Below are 22,987 nucleotides of genomic sequence, written 5' to 3' on the forward strand. Positions count from 1 at the left end.
ATGATATTATCTGATGATTATGATGGTCTGAGACTTGAGTGTTCACTTACATTGTTTGACAACAATGATATACGGTATACCACAGAATTGGCAATATTATTATTCAGAGCATTTGGTCATTTTGTGAGGACGTTTGATGGATTATAGCCAACTACAGCCTACGATATTTGCAGACCTCTCCTTCATATACAGCTCAACAATCATGTAAATCTGGAACTCTCACAACAGTTTGTGGTGATGACATTTCAATGTGGTTTAATATTTCATTGAGCATTTGAGAGTCTCACCCTGTCATTAAAATTTTAAATGAAACAAGACGATGGAAACAAATCTAAGATTCTAAACAGCTTTGAACTTTGAAGTCGAAGGAATGTGGTACTGGTTACACTGTTACGGTTACGTTACATAGATATTATGTCACCAGTGACCAAAGTAAAGCTATAGAAGTAACATACGTATTACTATTAAGTAGTGACTTCAACGAATCAACAGCAGTAAGTAATCTGAAATCTCACGTGATATGAAGTAACAGGCTACAACAGTAAGTAATCTCCCGTGCGGTGTGAACAGAAACTGAAGTCTGAAACTTGAAAGCTGTTACAGTGATCCAACGAACTCAGCGGCGGCAGCGAACTCGGCGGCAACGAACTCAGCTCTTGTCGTTTAGGGTTTAGAATGAATCATATGAATTTGGAATGAATCGTTTAAAGTTAAAAAGTAACTTCAAAACCTAAAACGCTAAATCGGAAATCCATAAAATCTGTTCCCGGCGGCGCCCAAGTTATCAGGCATGAAACATTTTGATTTTTTTTAAAATGTTTTACGATTTTCTGGAACGTTTTACGATTTGTTAAATACGTATCAAAAATGGCTGAAACGTATCGTTTTTTTTAAAACGGGAGGGTTTTCCCATGAAAACGCCTGAAAAACGGCTTAAAAAAATCCGAAACGTTTTGGAATCAACAAAAACGTATTTCAGCCGTTTTTTTGCCGTTTCTGGGGTGAAAACGTATCAGAAACGGAAAACGGCGTTTTGGCCCTTCAGGGAGCCGTTTCCGGTAACTTAGATTGACACATAAATATGATAAAAAAACTAATATATAAGATGTTTAATATAATTTCTAGCGCTAAAATCACACATAACATTGAATCATGTCCTGAATAGTAAGTCCTGACTCCTGAGTCCCAACTCAGCCTCAAAATATCAACAAAAAATATGATAATGTATCTCATCATGTCATAATGTCATATACAATAAAATAAAAGTCTAATCCTATTGATTTCCTCTGCCCCTCTTGCGAGAAAATGCCACAGCTTTCTCTTTCCCTCTAGATGTAGATGCTGGTGCCCGTGCTGGTGGAAATGGCAATGGAGTCTGATGTGCTCTAGAAGCTGAAGAACTAGAAGTAGGAGCTATAGGAGGTAGACCACGTCCTCTATTGGTGGCAGTGGTAGCCCGGGCAAGCGGTGTCACCTCCTCCTCCTGTTCCTCCTCCTCCTCCTGCTCCTTCTCCTGCTCCTCCTCCCCCTCCACTACATCCTGCACTAACCAATCATCAATAGAATCCATGAGAGGCCTCTTGGCCTCAACCCTCCATGCAGCGGTGGTGTCAATCCCATCCAATGAGATGGCATCCACATCAGGTGTCCTCTCAAGTTGTCTCATCCACAATCGAAGATTGTAGTAGACGTAGACCATGTCATCAAGTCGTTGGGACTCCAACCTGTACAAAGATCATGAAATAGTAATTAATAATTATAAAAAAAATATTGTTTAATGAATTCAAAAATTTATTTGGAAATTTGCAATATTTTAAATGTTTAAGTGTTAACCTGTTGCGCTTCTTGTTGTGTATTTTTTCAAATACACTCCAGTTGTGTTCACATCCTGAGGAGCTGCATGTTTGGCTGAGGATGCGAATGGAAAGCTTGTGCAGAAAGGGTACCCTACCACCATACATTTTCCACCATGCATCTACAACAAAATTACAAATAAAATTTTAAATAAACATAAGAAAAAAAATGGAATTTGAAGAGACAATGAAATTTGAAACAAAGTTACAAACTAAAAAATACCTGGCATTTTAATCGTCCTATCAGTGACAGCCATCTCAAAGCCAAATGTGCCACCTGCCATCATATATGTCTCAATTTGTTTAGAGATCTCTATACGTTGTTCTGGAGATCGCACCATTTTCTGGACACAGGAAGAGAATCCATCCATGATCTCAGCATCAAAATCAAACCCACATGCATAAGAAAATGCAGGGTTCAGGAAAAGCCCAACAGCATGAATGGGACGATGGAGTGTGTTGTTCCATCGCTCATCAATCACTCCCCATAGAAGGAGTTGTTTGTGAAACCCATCATCTCCCTTATCATCATAGTAGGCCCGAATGGCTTCTTTGGCCCTATCCATGGCTTCATACAAATAGCCCATTGCGGGCTTCTCACTATCAACCAACCGAAGAACCTTTACCAAAGGTTCAGTAACGGCGCACACCTCCTGCACTCCCGCCCAGAAGTCTTCCTGGTAAACTAGTCTGCATACAACCTCTCCTTCTGGTTTGCGGCTCATTAACAAAGCACGCCACTCCTCTGAAAGAAACATTCTCTTCACATCCCACATAGAATTCAAGAGGGATTTAATAGATATGAAACTCGTGGCAAACCGTGTAATGGCGGGGCGCACCAACTCTTTGTTGTTGGTGAATCTTCTCATCAAGCTAAGCACAAATGTATGATTATATATAAATTTTGTAATGCTTTTTGATGAGTCAACAATATCTTTGACAAAGGGAATTTTCCCTATGTCCTCTAACATCAAATCAATACAATGGGCAGCACAAGGTGTCCAAAATAAGGTAGGATGCCTCTCCATAAGCATTCTACCAGCAGCAACATAATTTGCAGCATTGTCCGTTATGACTTGGACAACATGTTGTTCACCCACCTCCAAAATAAACACATCCAACAAATCACATAAAGTTCTTGCATCTTTGATTTGTGCAGATGCATCAACAGATTTGATAAACATAGTCCCCTTGGGAAAACTAACCAAGAATTTTATAAGGGTTCTCCCCTTTTGGTCAGTCCAACCATCTGACATAACAGTGCATCCTGTTTGTGCCCATGATGCCCTAAAATCCTCCAATCTTTGGGTGCAGTCACGCTTTTCATTTTGAAGAATCTGGTCTTTGAAATCATGATAAGAAGGGATTTTGTACCCTGGGCCAACACTGGCAATAGCATCAACAGTAGGTTGGAAAAATGGATTATTCCTTACAACGCTGAAAGGAATATCACTCTGGAGGAGAAATTTTGCCATCAACCTGTTAGCTTGTTCTTTATCAGTTCTTTTTAGCATTGAACCGATAGATGGCTGTGAACCAGGTGTGGTTCGAGGAACAAAAAATGATGATGCAGCTACCGGATTGACTGATGCTGCAGTAGAACGAGTGCCACTTGGCCCACTTCCTTCAGCTGACCTTTTTAGTTGCCTTTTGAGTTCTTCTTTGGCCTCTCTAGTCTGCTCTAATTCTTCCAATGCTCTCATGGCTTTTTGGATAAGTTCAGCATTTGTATTTATACAGGGCCCCACATCATGTCCAGGGATTTGTGCAAGGTGAAACTTCAACCTGTACACCCCCCCGTACATCTCCTTTCCACACAACTTGCAACTCAAGTTTTGTCTATCATTCAGAGCACAAGGTACAACATATTCCCAGAAAGGATCCAATTTCCTTGGCATGTTTGTTTTTGAACTTTGAAGTTGCAAACTTGAAGTCTTGAATGGTGTTTTGGTGCAGTTGTGAACCTATGGGAAAATAACTTAATAAGGATTAGGATTACAATTTAGCATTTACAAAATTACAAGTTACAAATTACAATTTAGTATTTTAATTTTTAATTTTTACATTGATGATTGAATGAAAATTCAAGTTACCCATAACCCAACCTAAAACAACCATTCCAAAGTTCAAAGTTTCAAGCACAAATTACCCAACCATTCCAAACTCAAGTTACTCAACCAAATGGCAAAAACAATGAAAAATTAAAAAACATAAACAATGTTTAAAAAAAAAATTGTTCCCATAGTCATACCAAGTTACCCGACCCAAAACAATGAAGAAATACAAAAAATTCTTTATAAACAATGAAAACAAAAGAAAAATGGTGCCCATACTAAGTTTCCCAACCAAAAACAATGAAAAACAGACAAAAACAATGTTTTTAAACAATGAAAACAAAAAAAAATTAATCCTCATACCGTTTCTATGGAGAAATCGGTGGTCTCCTCTTGATTTCCTCCTCCAAGCACTTAGATTTGGCTGAAAACCCTCTTCAGCTTGTCTCCAACAGCTCCTCCTTCCTCCGCGCGTGCCACTGTCCAAATGACCAAATGAAAAACTAAAAAAAAGTTTATAAAATCGTGCTGTCCTGACATCCCACGATTTTTTCAAAAACTCTCGATTTTTTTGGAAAAAATCAGCAAAAAAAAAATCCCGTGATTTTTTCGTATAAAAATCGCGATTTGATCGGCAAAAAATAAAAATTGTGATTTTTTCATTAAATCGCGATTTGATCGCAATTTTCACAACACTGGGTCTACGGCTAGGGCTTAGAGGCCTCTTTAGGCCTGCAGCTAGGGTTTACTAGCCCTAAACCCTTGCGGCTAGCTCCAATTAGCTTGTATTTAGACTTTTGAGTCTCAAACCCTTGTCTATGAACCTGAAACAATTCAAGTTATATTTAGCAACAAAAATTATATGCAAACCCTCTCATGACAAATTCTTGGAAAAGATTTTGATTTGCAGTGGATACTAGCCCTCTAAGGGCTTGAGATCTCCAAGTATGGCTTAGTGTTGATGATCTAGAGGTTTGGAATGATGGATCTAGGCCTCTTAGGGCTAGATCAAGGCCTAAAACCCCTGCGGCCTTCTTCCTTAGGCTGGACGACTTCCTTCAAAAGAAAATAGGTGCCCAACCCCTAGCCGCTAGGCTAGGTGATGGCTTAAGAATTCAACGAAATTGAAACTAGCCTTTGATCTTGAGATAAAGTACCTGCAAAATGACAAAGGCCTAACCGCCCCTCTAAATTTATAGAAAATTCAAATAAAAGAGTAAAACCCCACTAGCCATGTACAATAGGAAAATAGTTTATAAGGGTTATTGAAAAATTATTTGCAAATTAATTACAATATTTACAAATAAAATTTACAAGCTCTAATAAGCAGATCTAACTTTATTTTACAATTAAATTTTGAAATAATTTAAGAAAGAGATTTTAATTTAGAGCCATTTCCAAGTCACTGCATACAAAAGAAACAAAATTCCCAAAATAAAATAGAAAAACAACTCTTTACCAAGGTAATCAAATGCCAAGTCTAAGATATCAATTTAGAGCCATTGCCAAGTCACTGCATACAAAAGAAACAAAATTCCCAAAATAAAATAGAAAAACAACTCTTTACCAGGGTATGTCAAATGCCAAGACTATTTGTCAATATGCTAGTTCAATGTCAATTCAATTTTATCTATTAGATCTAGAGCTAAAGTCACCAAAAATATCTCACTTGTATATCCAATATTATTGTTGCTTGATATTGTAGAGTTATTCTTATATCATTTATTGTTGTTAAACACCGCAGTCATTAAGATTCATAGTGTTAGTTTTAGGTATGTTCTATGCTAGAGCAATTTATTTCAATTTTCACAGTTAGCTCAATATCTCTTCCAGATTAGCAATCACAATAGCATTATAGTAAACTGTAGATAGAACATAAATATAAATCGCAGAAGACAAGCCAAGACAAGAGGACACAGGATGTGGCGCTAGCCAGGGACAAACCCCAATGTGGGGAAACTCTTGATCAATTCTTCTTATATGTTCTTCAATAGTTCAAAAGAGAGAGAGAGATAGTACATTTACAACATAAGTCAACACTTCGACTTATCTAGATAAGAGCATAGATCATCTCTAACAAGATGATATATGAGATCAATTGAAGACATGCTGTTTCAACTGATTCTCCAAGGTGACTCCTTGACCTATCATTGTGTTGCATCTCGTCATCATGTTGCACATGCTTGCTGTCCCATTGTGCCACTGCTGCACAATGTCACGGCTGTCCTGTTGTGCCACTGCTGCACTATGTCATGGCTGTCACGTTGTGCCACTGCTGCACAATGTCATGGCTGTCCCGTTGTGCTTTGCCATACCATAACAACACCATGAATTTGCTGCACTAAATACTAGTTGTCCCATGTTGTACCATTGTACCATTGCTGTCCCATTGTGCACTATATGCCATTGACCATTGCTGTCCCAGTGCTGTACCATATGCTGCACCATACTGCACCAAGTTGCCTTTGCTGTCCGAATGCTGTATCATTGCAGCAACATGTAGCATTGCTGTCCCACTGCTGTACCATACATCTTGCTGCACCATTGCTGCACCATACAACACCAAGTTGCCTTTGCTGTCCCACTGCTGCACTTTGTATATATATATATATATATTTTTTTAATATTATAAATTTTTATGATTTCACCACAATTAATATAAAAGTCACACTTAATATAAACTTTTATGATGTCACCAAACTTAATAAATATAAAGGTCACGTCTTTTCATATGACACAGTCACGATGTTCACAATACTTTTTAAGTAAAAAGTAATATTTACCTTTCATGTAAGAGCTTTTGTATCCCTGTTTTTTCTTTAAATTTTAAAATACCATGGGCTATTACCATGGGTTGTTTTTAAAACCACGGGCTTCTCCACGTAAAAAGTTTTAAATATACTTGGTATGAGATTTTGTATCCATTTTGTTTTTTCTTTTACTTTTTTTTTTCTTCTTCTTTTTTTATTTTATTTACTTATATATATATATTTTTTGGTTAATTCTTTTTTATGGCTAAAGGCCTAGAAAAACGGAGAAAAGGAGAAACTCCCAAATTCTGAGCAAAATGCTTCAATTGTACGGCAACAAGGTTGACGAATTTCGATAGCCAAGGACTTGGATCAGAGAATGAGCTCTGTGGAGGACCGAACTGCTTTGATACCAATGAAGCGAACAAAGTTCCTTCTACAATTTAATTACTCCAAAAGACTTGGAATATCAAGATATCCATAAGGATACAAATATTATATAAAATATGAATAAGAATAAGAATAAGAATGAATGATTTACAATGAGAACGAGAGGTTTGCTTATATATTAGGCAAGTGTCTCTTCATGAAGAGTCATGTCTCATTTAGACATGCCTCTTCAACCTAATTACTACTTAACTAATTATTATTTATGATTATTATCATTTACATTATATTTATATTATTTATATATTTTATTCGTTACATGGAGCCTCCTCGCTCATCGACTTACCATATCCTAGATAAGGTAGTATCTGATGTCTATCCGCTGGAGCAATCATCGAATACGGGCTTCCTCAACAATTGAATCCCCCCTTGGTTGTCACAGAGGATCACAGTGGTATTCATCATGTGTACAAACAACTCACTGAAGAGCTTCCGCAATCACACGAGATCATACTCGTAGCTATGTATTCGGTCTCGGCGGTGCTTATAGCAACCGACTTCTGCTTCCTGCTCATCCATGATATCGAAGCAGAATCCAAAGAGAACCAACATTGAGAAGTGCTCTAGTGATCCTCCACACTGCCTGCCTAGTCAGCATTCGAATAATCATGCAGCGTCATATTTACGGCAGTGTATCTCAATCCATGAGAGATTGTGCCCTGAAGATATCTCAAAAGATTCTTGGCACCAATCCAGTGAGGCTCAACCAAATATGAGTTCACCATGCTAACTGCAAAACATGTATCCAGACGGAAGTTGACCAAGAACATCAATGCAAATGATTTTATGAATCTCAGAGGCATTTCCCAAATCTGGTCCGGCATCATCACCATATAACTTCTGAAAGTTAAGATCTTCGAGGTAGTCACGGGCTTGCAGTTTACCATTCCACATTTGGAATCCAACTCCCTCTTACTTCTGCAAATGAGAGGGTCTGCACCTGTCAGAAATTGGTCATCCTCAGAAGGTGCTGGTATGAGAGATCTATCATCCACAACCTTTGAGCAATGGTTTGGATCGGTTTCACTCCTAGTGAATCTTAGCTTCATCAGACAAATTATCAATCCTCTCATACTAAGCGCGGGGTGTTTTGCTTCAAGCCATAGAGGGCTTTCTTCCACCTGCATACATGAGATTCCCGATGAATCTCAAACCCCTCGGGTTGTTCCAAGCCTGTGGACTTGCTACATGAGGGAAATGGTCCCCTTGTAAGATTTTCCTTATGTACATCTCAGACATGTACCTTCATGCTCCTTTTGAATTCAGGCATCTTAGTCACCATCTGACTCGCATCGGATAGGGCCCCATAATAGACCTCCGGTGCTATAGATGAGATGTGTCAATTGACATGGTCCCCAATGGACCATCCTGCAACTTGATACAAATTGCCAACCTGAACCCATGAGAAAAAACATCTTAGAAAATTTCATTTTCATACACGTACCTTTCCATCGATGAATGTCACCCTGAAACCTTTGACTTCCATTGCCGAAATAGACACCAGGTTCTTCTTGCGATCAGGTACATAAAAGAGATTTTGTAAATGAATCGAGTTACCCTCATTCAATTGAGGGGTAACACCCTTTCCGGGATAGGTGGCATCGACTCCAAGTATAATCCCACGAGTGTTTCCATCTCTACCAAATTAGAGAGAGAGCACCCTTATATTTGATGGAGTGCCTTGAAGCACTACAATCAATAAGCCAGATTTCCAAAGAATCTAAAGGAGAGGGCCAATACAAGATAACACTTCTTTATCTTATCAGAAACAACATTTGATTCTTCATACTTGGGGTTCCTTGCTTTCTTGAAGAGTCAGCCATTTCCTTGATGACCTGCACTGTCATTCCTCTGATCATTGAAGACGTCCTTGGAATGATTGTTATCATCATCAAGTGATGGGTCCCTGCCATTCGGACACTCCTTCACATAGTGGCCGAATTTATTTCAACCAAGGCATTTGCCTTTCCTTCCTCCCTTAGAATCGGACTTCCCATAGAAGTGATCTTCAGGTAGGCCATTAGAAACTTCCGCTGCGCCATTCTGATAATATTCTTTGCTTCGACTTCATCCTTGGTGAATTAGAAGAGGGATGAGGAATCCATTGATCCTTTTGTCCTTTCCCAACTGTCTTTGGTGATTGCTCTTTCACTATTGCTTGGGCTTTGTCTTCATCTCAGCTCTGATATCATGTTAGTTTTAGGTATGTTCTATGCTAGAGCAATTTATTTCAATTTTCACAGTTAGCTCAATATCTTTTCCAGATTAGCAATCACATTAGCGTTAAAGTAAACTGCAAATAGAACATAAATATAAATCGCAGAAAACAAGCCAAGATAAGAGTACACAAGATGTGGCGCTAGCCAGGGACAAACCTTAATGTGGGAAAACACTTGATCAATTCTTCTTATATGTTCTTCAATAGTTTAGCACAGAGAGAGAGAGAGTACATTTACAACATAAGTCAACACTTTGACTTATCTAGATAAGAGCATAGATCATCTCTAACAAGATGATATATGAGATTAGTTGAAGACATGCTGTTTCAACTGATTCTCCAAGGTGACTCCTTGACCTATCATTGTGTTGCATCTCGTCATCATGCTGCACATGCTTGCTATCCCATTGTGCCATTGCTGCACTATGTCATGGCTATCCCATTGTGCCACTGCTGCACTATGTCATGGCTGTCCCATTTTGCCACTGCTGCATAATGTCATGGCTGTCCCGTTGTGCTTTGCCATACCATAACAGCACCATGAATTTGCTGCACTAAATAGTAGTTGTCCCATGTTGTACCATTGTACCATTGTTGTTCCATTGTGCACTATATGCCATTGACCATCGCTGTCCCATTGCTGTACCATATGCTGCACCATACTGCACCAAGTTGCCTTTGCTGTCCCATTGCTGTATCATTGCTGTCCCACTGCGGCACCATACATCTTGCTGTCCATACTGCTGCACCATACAGCGCCAAGTTGCCTTTGCTGTCCCACTGCTGCACCATACATCTTGCTGTCGATATTGCTGCACTATACAACACCAAGTTGCCTTTGCTGTCCTAATGCTGTATCATTGCAGCACCATGTAGCATTGCTGTCCCACTGCTGCACCATACATCTTGCTGTCCATACTGCTGCACCATACAGCACCAAGTTGCCTTTGCTGTCCCACTGCTGCACCATACATCTTGCTGTCCACACTGCTGCACCATTCAGCACCAAGTTGCCTTTGCTGTCCCACTGCTGCACCATACATCTTGTTGTCCATACTGTTGCACCATACATCTTGCTGTCATATACTATGCTGTCTATAATGCTATAACATTCATCATAAGACTTGGATCTATCATTCATGACTGTGATCCAAGATTCCAATCCAAACAGCAGATAGAGCATCCTTATTTAGAACAACGTTAAGGATAGCTGAAGGTGTGGCTTCTTTATCTCAGACTTTATGTGTGAGAGCATTCCTTCCATGACAACAATGGTATTCCTTTCATGACTTCGTATAGGATAAGGGCTTTTCCTTTCATGACAACAAGGGCATTCCATGTGTAGAGCACTTCTTCTAGGACAGCGTTTAGGTGCCATCTCCATTAGGTAGCGTAGCAAGTAGGTTTAAGGCATCTCTTCTCTTTAGACCTGTGGCTAGGGTTTCTGCCTTCATTCCCATGGCTGTGTATTACTGCTTCTTCATAGGGCAGCGTTAGGGCTTCTTTCACCATGCTAGATCTCCCTTTCCTCCTGCGTCTAGGGCTTCTTCATTAGGGCAGCGTAGAGCTTAGGGCACTCCCTCTAGATTAGGGCAGCGTTATCCTTTAGGATCTCTCTTCCTACTAAAACCCAAAGACAAGTAGAGAGGAAGAGATCCCAAGTGTGTGTTGAAATGACTTGAAGGCCACCTCTATTTATACTAAAATGTTGAGCACTAGTGGGGTTTATTTGGTTGCTGGCCACCTTTGACGAATTGTCCCATAACACTAATAAATTCATATCTCCATGAATACTTATCGGAATCGGATGATCTTTAGATCAATCCTACACCTCTCGATGAGAGGGATCTGAGAAAATAGCGGCTGCCATTAATAAAATGACCCACATGGAGTTTGGCCGTAGTTGCCAATTTTAACACATAGGAGCTTGCTTATTTTCTGTGTATACTGCTTTGTGTGCTATGTTTATTTTGCAAATAACGAAGTCAAGAAACCAAGAGCTGTTGTGACAAATCAAGTTTAGGTCATGAAACTTTCTTACAGTAATAAGCATACTTTTGTCACTATATTTTGGTTCAGAATTGCACTAAGAGTTTTGTCAGTAAGATGCTAAATGAATCATTGGCTCAATGCATTTGATCTTGAGATTGTTCTAGAGATCCATCATTGGCTTAGTGCATTTGATTTTAGATACACTGTGAGTACTGCTACTGTATTAAGGTGAAATCCAACGTCATATTATTGACAAGAGGAGTGTGTTTTACTTATATCTATCTCAACATTCAATTGAATCCTATGGCACCCAAGAGAATCACTGTATTCATTACTGTATATATATTAAGTCCAGTTTCTTTTACTGTGGTTCAGGCCTAACTTAAACAAGCACAAATATCAAAAGCAAATAACAAACACAAACACACAAGGGAAATGTCAAAAAGAAGACACAACTATTTGCACACACTACAGAACCAATATTAACGTTGCTGCTCTAGAAGTTCAGATACCTGCAATGCTTTCAAGATGAATATCTAACCAGAATATAAAAACAACTAGAATCTGATCCGAATCTACTTGCTGTTCTGCAATTTTTTGTGCCCTAGTTGAGGTCCGAAAGTCTTATATACTTGCTTCTGGACTTTGGATAACGTGCATTACAAATCCCAATCACCAAATGTCTAAAACAAGAACAAGTTAACCTTAATCCAAAACAATGCCATAGTAAATGGATCCTTGAACCGAAAAGAATAATACAACAGAACCATTAGTTTTGATACTTATATACAGAAGATGGTGAGATAGTTCCGAGACATCAGATACTAAAAGTCTTTGCAAAAGAGTTTTGCAATTTACCTTCGGTCTTCCTGCTGTAGGTCAAACATATCTCTTAAACCGGCAAGCTTCCAAATCGAACTAAGTCAACAAACAAAAACCAAAATAAAAACTAACCCTCTCTGTTGATGCCTGCGTTATTCCCTCAGTGTAGCTGAATATTTCAGAGCTTAATCTAACAATATCATACGTTTTATTTTACTACTTGCCTTAGAAAGGTGTATGAGTTCTCTCTTTTATAGACAAATGAGGGGGCTAGGATATAAACGTTGGAGGTGGTCTTTTAGGAGCTCTTAATATTATTAATTATTTTGACTTATTTAATTAGCATCATTAATATGTCTACTTATGGTCTAAGCAAAACCCATATACCCTTTGTTATTAGGAATTGAGTTAGTCAAGGGTTGACTTGAGTTAATCAATCATTGGCTTAGTGCATTTAGTCCTACCAAGGTTTTGAAGTCAATGATTGATTTATTGTCTTTGGTTCTTGAAGTCATTCAACTTATATACAATGAGATTGTGGCAAGAATCATTGTCATATAATGACAACCATAGGTGAATAAGGTGTCATGTCACTACCCCCTAGGGATTTAGCCCACAAAACTGGGTCTTCAACTTCAAACTCAATTTTCTGTTAAACTAGAAGGAACCATGGGGCGTACCACATATCAATAGAAACATTTCTTCGAGGAGAATCTAATGACCTAGATCTCCATCTTGAACTCACTGGTTTGACCCTTCGAAAACCCTCTACAATATCGGGGCACATCCTAAGTCTAGGGAACCCAAACCCTAGGACTTAGGTTTTCAACCATCCAACAGTGGAGCTGCCAACTTGCTGTAATTCGACAGTTACTAAGAAGTGTTAATTAACCATTTGACATTAATGACTGGTGTTTTTAGTCAAATTCAAACCCACTCAATTCCATGGGTTGACATCAATGACAACACGATCCAACAAAACCGACAGAATATTTTTTGAATAGTAAATGGAACTCATTTCTTGAATGTTCTCGATGTGCATATCGAGGTCAACAAAACCGACAAAATATTTTTTGAATAGTAAATGGAGCTCATTTCTTGAATGTTCTTGATGTGCATATCGAGGTCAATCTCAATTCTGCTTTATAGTTGTATATTTTCATGGAATTGAACATTTTAGAAAGACAGACTCTATACTGTTGTGAATTGGACGTCTAACAACAATAGTTCTAATAGCAGAGTAGTTGGTGAAGCAGCTGTTTATGTTAAATTCCAATTGACAACTGGTAAGCTAAGTAACCGGATTTGTCCATATAGCCCGGCGAACCCGAATCCTGCGTGTCCGATACGATTCTCTTGAAAATCGTATCCTAAACTGGGATTCGACATGTTCGATTAGGATTCGTACGAATCTTGTACGAATCCCGTGCTTGGCCAGCGAATCCCAATTTTAGGATTCGTATCCCAGAAAAGTGACTGCTGCGGGTTAAAAAGACGCATTTCTTCTATTCTTTCACGCTGTTTGTTATTTGTATCTACATTGTTTGAGCTGTTTGCAAGGAGATAAGGGTTTGGAGCAAGGAGCTAAGGGAGTAGAGCGTTCGGCAAGGAGATTCAAGCACCAGGTAAGTGCATTTCAGCTCCATTTTTTTGCATTTCTTATTCTATTACAACAGTTTGTATATGATTTTTTGTTTACAAATTTGTGCATGTTTTGTTCATTTCTTTTACAGTATTCATGGCTCAACCAAAGGCAGCAGTTAGGGGGCAAAGGAAGGGCAAGAATGTCTCCATTGGAGATGCCCCTCCTCCCCCAATATCATCAGAGTCTGCTGCAAGTAATGTTGAGGGAAGAGGAGGACCTAGAGACCACATTGATAAATATCCATTGTGGAAATATGTCACAAGAGAGGATGGGACAAGCACCAAGGGGAAGGGAGGAGGCAAGGTGCAATGGAGATGAAATTTTTGTCACATTGCTTTCAAAAGCACATATTTCCGTGTGAAAGCATATTTTTTGGCTTTACCGGGTTGTGGGATTGGAGCTTGTAAAGATGTTCCTTTACAAAAGAGAAAAGAATTGGAAAAGGAGTCCACTGTTTGTATGGAAAATGTGGCTTCAAAATCAGGAAAACCCAAGAATCAAGACCCCCTTCTATTTTTGAGGAATGCCAGCACCAAATTTCCATTTGAGAGTTCTATTGGGGGACAAGCAGCAAAAAGAAGAGCAATTGCACTTGGTCCAATGGACAAGATTTTCCAAAAAGAGAGACAGGAAGAGCTTGATCTCACCATTGCCTTCTTCTTCTATCAAAACTTCATATCATTTAATGTTGCACGCTCACCTCTATTTATTGGGATGTGCCAAGCTCTAACTCAAGGGGCTCCATCAGGGTATGTGCCTCCTGGGTCAAAGAAGCTGAGAACCACATTGTTGATGAAGCCAAAAAAAGATGTGCAAAAAATGCTTGAGCCTATTGTAGCATCATGGCTAACATCTGGGGTTAGCATTGTTTCTGATGGATGGATAGATGCAGCACGACACCTAATCATCAACTTCATGGTGTCTTCCTTGACTGGTCTAGTTTTCATGAAAGTAGTGGATACACTTGGAGAATACACGAATGCACAATTTATTGGTGAGTTATTTATTAAAGTTATTGAAGATGTAGGTGTTGATTCTTGTGTGCAAATCATTACAGATAATGCACCTGTTTGCAAGGCTGTTGGCATGATTGTGGAAGCTAAATATCCACAAGTGCTTTGGACACCTTGCATTGTCCATTCATTGAACTTAGCACTGAAATCCATTGCTTTTGATGTGCTTTGGATTGGTAACATTATTGAGGATGCAAGACATATCCGTAACTTTGTGAAAAATCATACAAATGCCCTCACTATCTACAAGGAGTACACCAATCTATCATTGTTGAAGATTGCTAATACACGGTTTGCCTCTTCATTCATGATGTTGAAGAGGTTGAGGGAGGTCAAGACCGCTCTTGGGTCCATGGTTATTTCTAAGTTTTGGTCTTTTTGGAGAAAGACAAATCAGGTAGCCTCTAAAAGAGTGAAGGACACAGTGCTAGATGATGCTTGGTGGGAGATGGTAGATCTAATTATTCGGGTCATGGACCCTATCATTTCTTTGCTTCGATTTGCAAATACAGACAAACCCATCCTAGGAGAGGTTTGTGAGGGATGGGATTCCATGATTGAGTCTGTGAGGAGCATTATTCTACAGAGTGAGTGCCCCGAGTATGAGACATCACCAGAGGCCTTCTGTGATATTATACAGAATATTCTTGTCAGCAGATGGGACAAGAGTTGTACACCTTTACATTGTTTGGCTCACTCATTGAACCCAAAATACTACAACCATGAGTGGCTGAATGGTGGACCTTCCTGCAGATTCCCTCGTCACATGGATAGTGAAATCTCACAGGGGAGGAAAGAGGCATTTAGGCGGATTTTTCAGGATAGTGCATTGCTTGATGAGGTGGAGGATGCCTTTGCAGAGTTTTCCACTGGCAGTGGTCGATTTGGAGGTTATGATGTGATTAGAGACATGGGGGCTAAGAAGCCCTACTCTTGGTGGGCAAATCATGGGGCAACAAGCCCTCCTCTTCAGTAGTTAGCCATGAGGCTCCTCTCTCAGGTGACTTCATCCTCTTGTTGCGAGAGGAATTGGAGCACATATGGAAATTTGTATAGTGCAGTGAAACAGGAATCGAGGATTTTGTCGATTAATCGCGATTCCCACTCTGCTCGGCCACGAAACGATCCGAACCGAATCTCCCCGAGTCAAATCGCGTTGACCGAGTTTGACTCGTGGTCAACTCAATTTGACTCGCGAGTATGGCGATTATTCCGACTCTGGGTTTTTCTCCGAGTCTTGCCAAAATTTTTGGGTTTAGGTTTATCGGGTTTTGGGTTTCTGTTTGTCGCGTTTATCACTTTATCGAGCTGTTTCATAATTCATCGTCCCGCGTCCAGCCTCCAGACACCGCACAGTCGACACCGCCGCAGAGCCTCGGAGCTGCATTCGACGCCGCATTGTTGAGAATCGAGATATTGTATACCTGCGTGAGCCTTCAGGTAACTCCTCTCTCTCTCTCTCTCTCTATATATATATATATATATATATATATATAATGATGAATCGTGATACTGTGTAGTGTGATCAGGTGATGCAAATCGCGATACAGCAGAGAAGAACAGATGCTAATGCGGCAATGCCATATATATAACAGTTATGCGACATGCCTGCCATATATGTATTTGCCTGATCTATAACGCAGAGTTAATTGAAATCCATACAAGTTTACAACTATGACCAACTATAACGCAGAGAGATGACAGACATAACCAACTAAGATCAGAATTATTTTCATCCCCATCTGAAGTATGCTCCATTTGTTCCCAAAGATTCTTGAGGACTGAGTTTTCCTCTTCTAATAAGTAATATGCCAATAAAGTTCAGGCAATCCTCATTGATCCTGAGATCAGATATCAAATCACCATGGACTTGAGCTTTCCTTTCTATCGTTGGACATCTGGCCAAGATAGGAACTGAGGGTTTATCAATTTCATTTGCTATGCGTGCAAAAGGGCATTGAAGCCTTTCTTTAATGTTATTCTCTACTAAACCTATCTCTCTGTACTCCACATTATCTGTTAAATAGGCTTGCAGTGAATACTAGTCTTCTTTGGGCTAAGGCTGAGATTATTTCCATCTCTACAGTGCTGGCACACATCAGAGTTTCATCAAAGTCAACTATCACAGGTCACTGTCTTAGTGTCTTCTTGTCATATCACGACAGGGTCTCATGTATATTTTACCATCCTCATGCACAGGCATATGTTCTGGTTATACAACTTCTGTTCCAGGAATTAATCACTATCATAATCATCTACAAGGCACATTCGTGCTTACACAAACATTCCAATCGATCTCGGGTTCAAATCATATACAATTCAACCTCTGTTAGTGCACAAAATCCTTGTCTACACTTTCGATGCTTTGCATACAATCATCAAGATGAATCTGGACAAACAAACAATTATGTGTCACTACACTTTTTCAGTAAGACATCCTAACCCAACATCCCTGTTTCTTCCTTGTCAAAATCTTCACAAATGTAACAGCTTCAAATTTGAACAAGACACCAAACTAACCCTGCCACTGCAGTAGAGTCACCGTAGGTCTTGTTTGTACAGGAACTGAATGTTTTTAGAGCTTAGTGAAAATATACTTTCATAGTTTGTTCAAGGATGATAAACACCCTATTTCAAGGTCTGCTGAGTCTATACTATATACTTATAGAAAGCCTGATCCATTTCCATCCAGAAACTTTTAAGAACTGAGTTATCCTTTTCTATAGTGCCACTAAAATTCAAGCCATCGCCATTGATCCTCAAGTCAGATACCATATCATCATGGATCTCAACTTTCTTCTCTACCATTGAAGTTATGTATTACTATTATCATTATGGAGGTTGCTCACACCTCAGGCTAAGTCAAATTCACCTGTGAAGACTTTCTGTTATTTTAATTTTTGCATGATCAATAAACAAGCTTGAAAATTAGTAAATTACTTATTCCAATTTCCAAGCACCTTTTTTGAGATTTAATGAGAGATAAGTCAACCTTAGAGGAGGGTGCTACTGTTACTGCTGTTGGTGTGATGGAGAGCACAATTTTTGGATCTCTTTCGCATAAGATAGGGTGTTGACTGTTGAGTATGTTTGCTTGGTAAGGACTCAAGGAGACGCACTTCTTAAGGAATTTTCAAGCAGTTAATGTGCCATTTTTTGGTCTGCTTCGCATGTCATCTGTGCCGCTGTTATCACTGTTCTCAACCATCGAAACTTAAAAGGCAATACTGCACTTTGGCCTTTCAGCATGACATGGCACTTTCTTGGTGTGCTTTTGTGCCAATTTTTAGAGCTATGTTGTGCTCCATTGAATAAAACCAGGGTTCTGCATGTTTTCTGTTTTTATTGAAAGGCAACATTTCTATATGTTTACTGACATCTGTCTTCATTTAATTTTTTAGATTTCTAGCATATTTTAAATTTTTGGATCATTTTTAAATTTGATTTTTTGTTGTCTTTCACAGGAGCCACAAATTAAATAGAAGCCACGACTCCAAATCTTAACAGAAGCCACAAATTAAACACAAGTTCAAAGCAACAACAATGCCGAGAGAGATGGACTTTGCTTGGGCTTATTGTGACAAGATTCCCGGAAAATCCAAGCTCCTTTGTAAATTTTGCAAAAAGGAATGTAGTGGAGGCATTTATAGATTCAAGTTCCACCTTGCACAAATACCTGGCCATGATATAGGTCTTTGCGGCAAGGTTGACGATAATGTCAAATACCAAGCAGCCTTGGCCCTTGAGATGTTAGATCAGCATAATGCCAAGAAAGCAAAGCAAAATACTGAAATAGGAACTCTTGGAGTTGATAGTTTTTCTACCACTAGCCCCATGTCACCTCACTCTGTTGAATCCTCAATGCCGTTCCCACGTTTTCCACACATGCCTTCAAGGCCAAGTCAAAATCAAAGCCATACGAGTCCTTCGACTCCTTCCTTCAACACTGGAGGTGGAAACATAAACACCTTTTTTGCTCCCCGCACAAAACTCGGTTCCCAACCTACCTTGGATGCCACTGGTTGGAAAAAAAATATCCATAGTCAGGTAAGGAAGGCCATTGCTAACTTTTGGTACTATTCTGATATACCTTTCCACTGTGCCAGAAGTCCTTATTGGCAAGCTATGATTGATGCAATTGCTATTGCAGGTCCAGGGTTCAAAGCCCCTACATCAGAGAGCCTTAGGACAGATATGTTGTTAGAGAGTGTTCAAGATGTCATGCTTGTGCTAGCTGAGTTTCGTTCATCATGGGTAGAAACAGGGTGCACCATCATGAGTGATGGATGGACAGATCAGAGGAATAGAACTTTAATAAATTTCCTTGTATCTTGTCCCACAGGCACAATGTTTCTCAAATCAGTGGATGCTTCAGACAAGGTTAAGACTGCCTAACTTATCTGTGAAATGATGGAGGAAGTCGTTCAAGAAGTGGGAGAAGAACATGTTGTACAAATTGTCACCGATAATGCAACTAATTATATGGCTGCTGGTAGACTTTTTGAGATGAGGCACCCCACTATTTTTTGGACCTCTTGTGTTGCCCATTGCATAGATTTAATGCTTGAGGACATTGGTAAGCTTCATTGGATACATGAGGTTGTGGAGAAGGCAAAATCCATAACCAAATACCTATACAACCACACTATTGTCCTAAACACTATGACAATATACACTGAAGGTAAAGAAATTGTTCGACCTGCAGTGACTAGATTTGCAACAAATTTCATATCTTTGCAATCTGTGGTTGAGCAAAAGATAAATCTGAAGAGGATGTTCTTGGGACCTGAGTGGATGGGATCTAAACATTCCAAGACCCTTGAAGGCATCGAAATTGCTGCACTTGTGTTTAATGATGGCTTCTGGAAAGATGCTGAAGAGATTATTGCTGACGGAGTCCCTTGTTAGAGTTCTCAGGTACTTCAAGTCTTTTAACTTTTTTATTTTTTAAATTTCATTTCAAGCTTCTTTTTATTTACAATGTTTCATATTTCTTTAAATTTGAATGCTTGAACTTTCAGGATGGTTGATGGTGACAAACCCGCCATGGGTTACATTTATGAGGTGATGGATCTCGCAAAGGAGGCCATCAAAAGAAGATATGGGGATGATGAGACAAAGTATATGCCTCTTTGGGACATTATAGATGCACGTTGGGATAGGCAATTGCATTCCCCCTTACATGCTGCTGGGTACTTCTTAAACCCACAATATTTTTATGATAAGAGCAAATTTAATGAGGATGGGGAGGTTGGCAGAGGACTTATGACATGCGTGGAAAGGTGCTTCCCTGATCCAGAACAACAAAGTCGTGTCTTTTCCCAACTACAAGATTATAGGGCACCATCTAAATTGTTTGCCTCACCAGTGCTATAAGACAAAGGTCTAAGATGTTGCCAGGTACCCAGCTTGAAGGCTTCATCAATTCATTAAATTTGTTTAAACTTTATTTTGTATGTTAAATGTTTTATTAAATTTTCTTTTCTTTTTAAGTTTTTACTATTTACTAATTTAGTACTTCTAGTCTTCTACTCACAAACCCTTACCACTTGCTAGGTCTTTGGTGGCAAAACTTTGGTAGTGATACACCAGATTTGAAGAGATTTGCCATTCGAATCTTAAACCAAGCATGCAGTGCTTCAGGTTGTGAACACAACTGGAGCATGTTTGAGAAAATATATTCTAATAAGCGCAACCGATTGACACAAAAACGCTTGAATGACCTTGTATTTGTCCATTACAATCTACGACTTTGCAACAAACAAATACAAGGTGAGATTTGAGAGCTTGAATTTGAAGGTTTCATAATCTAGTTCGTACTTTAAAGTTCAAACGTCAAACTTCAAACTTCAAAGTGAAACTTTAATTCACATTTCAATGTCTCATGATAATGACAGGTATGGATCATTCACCAATCGACCTTGAAGAGATAGATTTGCAAGCTACAAATGCGGCAGACTGGGTTCAATTACATGAGCCTCCTCTTTTAAGCCTTCATGACTTGGAGAACTTTGAGAGTCAAGGAGTGGAAGGAATCGCTTCTAGTTCTCCCTCTTAAGAGTCTTAGACTCTTAATTGCTGATTTTTTTCTGATTAGTATGCAGTTTTTTGTAAACTTTTAGAAGCATATGCTTCTAAGGACTCAAAACTCAGTGCTTTGGATCATGTTTGGACTCATAAAATATATGAGATACTTATTTATTCATGATATTTTGGACATCTATTGATATTATGCATTGTTTGGACATGCCTTTACCCAATATTAATGAAAAATGATTTTTTTAATTCAATATATGTGTATATTTTTATTTAATCAATTCAATGATTTTTTGTCGATTTTTTGCCAATCCGATTAAAACTCTTCGCTCTTTTGCCTCGTCGATTTATTGCCGATTCCGAGTCTGGTAACATTGGTATAGTGTGAAGAAGAGCAGGCTTGAGCAGTCCAGGGCAGACAATGGTGTATGTGCACACCAACCTTCGTCTTATTTACATGCAGAGGGAAGAGTGGTTGAGGGGAAAGACAAAGATGTGGGATGTCTTTCCTGATGATATGGGTCTGGACACCAGTGTTGAGTTGGCATTGGCCAACATGGATCTCAATGATCCAGTGCTAGAGCCTGTTAGATTTGATGACTTAGAGGGGTCATCCTCCACACCAGCAGATGCAGAGGCGACTATGGATATAGGGGAGGAGGAGGATGCAGAGGAGAGCAGGGGGGACCATGATGATGAGGACATTGATGTTGATTTTGATGCTGATGATGAGGATTGATGTCTTGAGGCTTGTATACCTATAGTTGTTTTATATTTTCTTTTTCTATTTGCCATTGGCATTGCACCAACACTACCTATGTAACGCATTTTGATTTGATGACTTAATGAGAAAACTGCAGTTGTCAGTGTGGTTATCTTACTATCTTGTAGTTGTAAGTTGTCTTTCATTTATGAATTATGAATCATGATTTATGTGACCACTGACATGTATTTGAATTTTGTATGTACTATGCATGCTATAGATGAAGATCTATGTTTGAAATCAATAAATTTGTATCATTAATTAAAATTTGTGTAAGAAATATCTAATTTTTAATATATATATATATATATATATATATATATATATATATATATTTAAATATATATATATATATTTTTAATAAAATAATATATAACGAATCCTACGTGTCCTGTTCTGGGGGGTCAACGTGTCCGAATCTGACACTACGAATCCCAAATCCCCGTGTCAGGTGACTTAGCTGGTAAGTCATTGTAGCATGAACATATGAGCATTATGGATTTTATTTTATTATTTGATTGGTTGAAGGTTATTGAAATAGTTCAACAAGAATCACTAATCGCAGAAATAGGGACTACCTAGGTTGCTTTTAGCTGTGCACTCTTTCTTCTGTTGATGTGTTGTTTTTCAAGATATAAGCGTAAGCTTTCAGAAATGTTGTTTTGAATCTGTAAATTGCCGAGCGAAATAGGGACTACCTGGGTTGCTTTTAGCTGTGCACTCTTTCTTTTGTTGATGTGTTGTTTTTCAAGATATAAGTGCAAGCTTTCACAAATGTTGTTTTGAATCTGTAAATCGCCCAGCATTTTGTTAATGTCACTGTTCGCTGCTGATAGAACCTATGTAGATTGAATTTTATAAAGTTTTATTTCGTTGGAGAAACACAAGAATATGTCATCTCCTAATGCAGGTATTGGTTGCAAAATTATTACGTTTTAATGTGTAAATGTGCCATTATTTCTGCATATATTTAATTTTGTCATTCCATTATATTAGGATTTATCTGGAAATTTCTTGCAATGTTATATGTATTATATAAATTTATTATGTTTTGTAGTTCCAATTTTGAACTTGGGCTGTTATGGTCTTGGCATTTCTGCAGGGAGAATGTGGTGTCACTGTCGAATGGTTTATTTGCCAATGTCATATCTGTATGGGCAGAGATTTGTGGGTCCTCTAACTGGAATTGTTATGTCTTTAAGAGAGGAGCTTTATACAGTGCCTTATGAGAAAATAGATTGGAATCAAGCACGTAACATGTGTGCAAAGGTTGCATCTTTCTCTTACATTATTTTCTGTTGTTGTTGCAGTGGTTATTGCTTTGAGGATTGTTTTAGTTGTTTTTTTGTTGCTAAGTTATGATACAAGCAATATTGGAATGAGCACTTAAAAAA

At 38.8% G+C, this 22,987-nt stretch overlaps 1 protein-coding gene across 1 annotated transcript in view; it reads left to right on the plus strand.

The window, feature by feature from the left end:
- Nucleotides 1-22,987, plus strand: part of LOC149180406 (cycloartenol synthase-like) — a 303,462-nt gene that overhangs the window by 77,513 nt on the left and 202,962 nt on the right. Inside the window, exon 6 of the mRNA XM_089413870.1 lies at nucleotides 22,696-22,862. Within this exon, the coding sequence (XP_089269996.1) occupies nucleotides 22,696-22,862 (167 nt within the window). The remainder of the gene's footprint in view (nucleotides 1-22,695; nucleotides 22,863-22,987) is intronic.

The sequence above is a fragment of the Pinus tabuliformis genome, chromosome 3_2 (assembly GCF_031772625.1).
Source record: "Pinus tabuliformis cultivar Carrire ecotype Pingquan chromosome 3_2, CPIR1, whole genome shotgun sequence".
NCBI classification, from domain to species: Eukaryota; Viridiplantae; Streptophyta; class Pinopsida; order Pinales; family Pinaceae; genus Pinus; species Pinus tabuliformis.